General features: G+C 49.6%; 1 protein-coding gene across 8 annotated transcripts in view; it reads left to right on the top strand.

Moving 5' to 3' along the window:
* MBNL3 (muscleblind like splicing regulator 3) overlaps nt 1-5,114 on the top strand; it is a 107,871-nt gene that overhangs the window by 93,221 nt on the left and 9,536 nt on the right. For 5 of the 8 annotated variants that reach the window (XM_019521278.1, XM_019521281.1, XM_019521280.1 and 2 more), the window contains 2 exons: nt 484-634; nt 2,867-2,902. In XM_019521278.1, coding sequence (XP_019376823.1) covers nt 484-634; nt 2,867-2,902 — 187 coding nt within the window. The remainder of the gene's footprint in view (nt 1-483; nt 635-2,866; nt 2,903-5,114) is intronic. The other 3 variants (XR_002098265.1, XM_019521282.1, XM_019521284.1) reach the window with 1 other exon arrangement.

Below are 5,114 nucleotides of genomic sequence, written 5' to 3'. Positions count from 1 at the left end.
GCCCAGGCAGGCAGGCAGGTTTTTAAACGGGCAACGTTAGCAAGCCCCTCGGGGGGGGGGGGGGGTTTCTGTTGCATTTGTTGCTTTTGCTGATCTTCTCACTTGAAAGAGTCGACTCTGCTGCTGTGAGCGGATGCTTTTAAAATGCTTGTTGCCTGCCACCGCTTTTTTTGTCGGGCCCAGATGAAACCCCTTCCTTTTCTGACACGCATAAATCGGTGCTATTGGAAAGCTTCCGTAGTATTTCTAGTGCTCCTGTTTTTTGGACTCTCTCTCTCTCTTTCCATCTTTACTAACTGCTTATCTAGTGACCCTGTGACTTCACCTACTCTTTCACCGTGATTAGCTGCTCTTTCCTGTCTTGCTAAGTTGACCCAGTTGCAGGTGATTGGCAGGCCTGACTTCATATTATTTATTGCATGCTTTGTCTAACTTGGGTTTCCTGGTTTTGCTACTCGCCTTTAATGACTCCCTCGTCCGCAGGCCCTGCCACCTGGTGCACTTCAACCTTTACCAAAGAGGCCAGCACTTGAAAAAAACAATGGTGCCACCACAGTCTTTAACCCGAGCGTTTTCCACTACCAACAGGCTCTAGCCAACATGCAGTTGCAACAGCCTACGTTTATCCCGACAGGTAAGTCTCTCGGTGCATTTCCCCGGTGCTTCTCATGTCTTTTCCGATACGGAGATAAGAGTTATGGAGCAGACTTGTAAGAGCCGTTCGCAGGATAAATCCAAAGCAGTGGCGCGGTCTGCTCCTGTAGACATGTCACCGCTTAATGTTTGTCACCAGCAACTATTCAAAGCTGCTTGCTTTTAAAGATACCTTCTCGAGCTTCCCACCCTCTTTGGGTAATCAAACTAAGGAAATAGCCCACCTGTTTCTCAAATTTACGCTTCCTGTTTCTCCTTGTTATGGTTCAATTGGTTAATCCCAAATTAATTCCTTGACTCTTGGGTAGCGCTGTCATGCGCATGCTTTGACATATTTTATGCCCTGCCACGGTGAAGGAGCCTGTCCTCTTTAAAGCAGCAGGTGCCTGGTCTTTGTGACTGCATCTCTGTGACCTGGACGCTCCAGCCACTGCGACGTTGAGAGAGGAAACGGCTTGTTTTTAATAAAATGCAAATTGCACCCATCCTTAAAGACATGTTTCTCTCTTGCCGGTGTGATAGCCCAAGCTTTTTAAAAGCAATTTCACTCCCAGGCTTTTCTTGTGCCTTTCAGGTCTCAGAGCAAAAATGAAAGATGCAGTTCAGTAATTCAGACACATATAGGACTATTGACTCGGGGGGAGGATTCCTAACTAGCCAATTAACATGTATTCAAGGCAGTCAAATGAAAAACGGAAATCTGCTCAGCATTGTAGGTATTATCGATGGCTGATTGAGGAATTTTCTGGAGTCTGCAGACTGCTGGCGATGTCATTATTCCCTTGCTGAAGCATCGCTTAAAAATTGCTGCCTGGTTTTTAATTTTTTTTTTTTTAATGTTGAACGCCTCGTTTGCTCATTAAATGAGATTTGCTGGAATATAAGCAGAAATCCTGCCCTGAATCAGCACCTTTTCAGTTGAGGCAGAGCGGGCCCAGTCATGTCCGTGGCCAAACAGAGGCAAGAGAGACCCTGGCAGCCAGATCTTCTCCTCTGCAGGACAGTTGAACCTAAAACCCATCATCCAGGAGCCAAGCCCCTGGCTTGTGCATCCCCAAAGGTGCTGGCAAAAGGAGGGCATAGTTATCCCATGAATGTTCGGCATTCGGTGCACGCCGAGGCATGTTCTTCCCATTCAGCCGCTGCTCATGTCCCGCAAGCGGAGCAAAGGCACATGCCCTGCATGGCTCCGGTAGATGCCAAAGGACGCGCTTCCCCTCTTGGGGGGTCAGCGTGGTCAGACCCTAAAGAGGTCTCTCCTCAGCCAGGACTGAGGATCCCGAAACCCATTTGCTGTGCCTGGCTGCTTATGCCTGTTCTGTGGAGGATGCACTAACCAAAATCTGTGCAGCGATGTAGACTAGCTGTAAATCCAGCTTTTGTCCACTCCACACCCTCAAATCCCCCGTTTGTAGCGTTGGGGCTGCTGCCACTTGCTGCAGCCTTGGCCTGGACAGACCTAACCACCCACCCCAAAGTAAATGGGATGGTTTTCTCCTGCCCCAAAGGTGAGCCTGGGAAATGCAGGTTCCCTCGGGGCTGCAAAGACCCTTCTCCACCCTTCAGGGCAGACTGTCTCAGGGTGCGGGCAGGCCAGAGAAATGTTGCTTCAAAAGGAGTTTTTCCCAGTTCGGTCGCATGGTTGTCTCCTGTGGGGAAGGCCGCTGCTTATTTCTGAGATTGTATCACGACTGGGACTATTTCAAGACCAAACTGCCTCTTTCAGCTTCAAGTAGAGACTTGGAAACCACAACACCTGCTGGCTGAGTAAATTCCTTTTGAAAAGTTTGTTCGAAGGCAAGCAGACCCACAGGTCTTGCAGTCGTGACACTGCAGCCTCAGACGCCATCAGTTTGCATGTCTTGAGCTGAGATACCCTCCCACGCAGAGAAATCAGCCTGCTTGATACCAAATTATCCGATCCGGCTCTGTTCCTCATAGTGGAGCCCCTCATTAACTGCTGGTGGGGGGTAGAGAGGGAAACATATATTTTCTGCCCAAGAAGCCAAGAATTATTTTGGTTTGCTGTGACCTTAGAACTCAGTTTAAAAATAATGATGTATCAATATGCAGAATCTGTTTTGCATGTGCAAGGTAATGAATGCTGCAAAGAAAGTACCTGCTTTGAGTTAAAGTTATTTCTAACACTAAAGCTTCACTAATGAAATATCCCTTTTGTTCATCTTTCCACGCTTCACTGCATGGTGTGCAGGGTCAGTACTGTGCATGACACCCACTGCAAGCGTTGGTAGGTTTTTCTACACAAACTTCTCAACTTTTCCTAACTTGAAAGAGACAGCGAGTTGCTGCGCGTCCGTGAGAACTCGGGTGGCTGAGTGGTGTGACTGATGATCCGCTGTGTCTTGAAGGCTAAAATGGTTGTGTCCTTTTAATTTCTGTGCAGTGCAGTGATTTATGTGACTAACAAGAGCAAGCCCCAGCCAGAAGTGCCCACCCCATCCGTTCTGTTGCAGAGACAAAGATCTTGCACGCAAGGATCTTTGCAACCCAATTCAGTCGCGCAGAACAAGGGAAGAGCAGTGGGAGGCTTCCTGGTTCTTTTATGTCAGGCATGCAGTGTGTTGCAAGCTGGATGTTAGTCATGCTTCTAAGGATCATTTATCCTTTAAAAGGCTAATCTCCTTTTCAGGCATATTATCCTACCATGAGAGATCCTTAGGGTCATCCCCTCAGCTGGTGTAAGTCGGCATGGCTCTGGGCAGGCCACCGAGCCAGGCTGCATTGCACCAGTTGAAAACCTGGCTTTGCTGTGGAGGAAATGAGCTGCCTGCTTTGTAGGCAACAAGAACCGTGCCATGGGTGCAGCACAGCAGGCCTGGACCCCATGCAGAAAAGAGGGGCTCAGGGCAAGCGTACAAAAACAGTGGGTAACCACACACATCCCAAGTGCCCAGGCCCTAGGCAGGGGCAGCCGCTGCTCTGGAAACCTGTGACGGAGTTCCCACTGTCCCCATTTGCAGGAGGTGGGCAGAGCGGGGCAGGTTAAAGGCGGGTTCCCTGCTGGGAGGAAGCTAGACCAGTGCATTCCAGTTCTCCTGTACCAGTTGCAATTGGGAAGAGGAAAGCTGGAATCCTAAAATGGATGGAGCCTGGTACGCTGTTAGATTATGACGCCAAATCCTATACACGAGCCTGCTCACTGCTTGTGAACAGAGGGGCTGCCAACAGCTAGGATCAGGATCAGGACCTCGTGGCTCTCAAGACTAATTCCTGCATGCTTTTCTGAGTGGACTTTGGGCACCCCAGAGCATCCCCAAGCCAAGCTAGGACTGGGACAGAGGGCTCTGGTCTGCAACCCCTCAAACTCCTGCTGATGCTACCGCGTCTGCAGTGGGGAGAAGACTCCCGCGCTCTTCTCCTCATCCCAGACACTTATGAGGGATGCTCCTTGTACCACTTTACAAGCTGCTCCTTGTAAAGCCCCCTCTCCGCGAGGGTCCCAGGAGCAGGGTGCCTCCCTTCCCCTTCCAGAGCGCTGTCCCCTGGCATGCAAGTGCATGTGTTGGTAGTGCTTCCTTTTCTAACCGCTGCCTTGTATCCAAGCCAAGCATCTGTAGTCTGCCGGGAAGATGACAGATCTCCACCGTGTGTCACGGTTGTCCGTAGATCGTTTCTGGCACTCGTTCTGTTTAGTTGCATTGTCAACGTTTGGAATTGATTATTACTATTATTATTCCCAGCACCCCCCGCCCCCGGCCTCCCTGACCCCAGAGGGAATTTTTGCAAAATCCTCTAGCATTGCATAGAAAAGAAAACATGGTGAATTTGTACGTCAGGCAACCCGTTACGCATGCCCAGTGCCAGCAACTCTGTACTGTACTGAGGAGAAGGCCCTTGTTGTCAGGAGGCAAGAGAACGCATTTCCCGGGGATGTTGCCGCTGCTAGCCGTGTTACCCAGTGGGGGTCGTAGCTGTAACGCTGTGCCGTGACGACAACGTCTTGTCGGGCGATTTGCTCCGACGTGCACCATGTACTTTGAAGTCATGAGTTGGGGGGGCAAACTTTCAAAGCTGGGGAGGCGGACGTGCTTGCCAACGTGGGTCCACCCAAGACCATGCACTTGGCCGTGAGTCTTAACTCCCCACGGGGCACGCTGATGTGGGCTTTTGCTAGCAAACCCTGCCCTCTTCCCACCCCACCCCCTTTGGAAATTTGGCCCTCGGAGTCTAATACATCATTGTTCTGCTTATAAATGTACTAAGTGTTGAGAATGTTTTAGTTTTTTCCTTAATTACAATTGTAATTGGCTTCTCCCCTTCTCTCGTTTTTCTTTTTTTTCTTTTCTTTTTTTTTTTTTTGTTTTTTGTTTTTTGTTTTTTTGTTTTGTTTTGTTTTGTTTTCCAACGCTGTCTTGCTTTGCACTGTGATTGCATGCTGTGCCCTGGTGTCTCCTTCATGACGATGTCACATGGCTTGTTGCTGTGATACCTGCCACGCC

The sequence above is a fragment of the Gavialis gangeticus genome, unplaced genomic scaffold (genome assembly GCF_001723915.1).
Source record: "Gavialis gangeticus isolate Ggan-Ray unplaced genomic scaffold, GavGan_comp1, whole genome shotgun sequence".
Classification (NCBI taxonomy): domain Eukaryota; kingdom Metazoa; phylum Chordata; order Crocodylia; family Gavialidae; genus Gavialis; species Gavialis gangeticus.
This window is presented reverse-complemented; position numbering and strand designations above follow the sequence as displayed.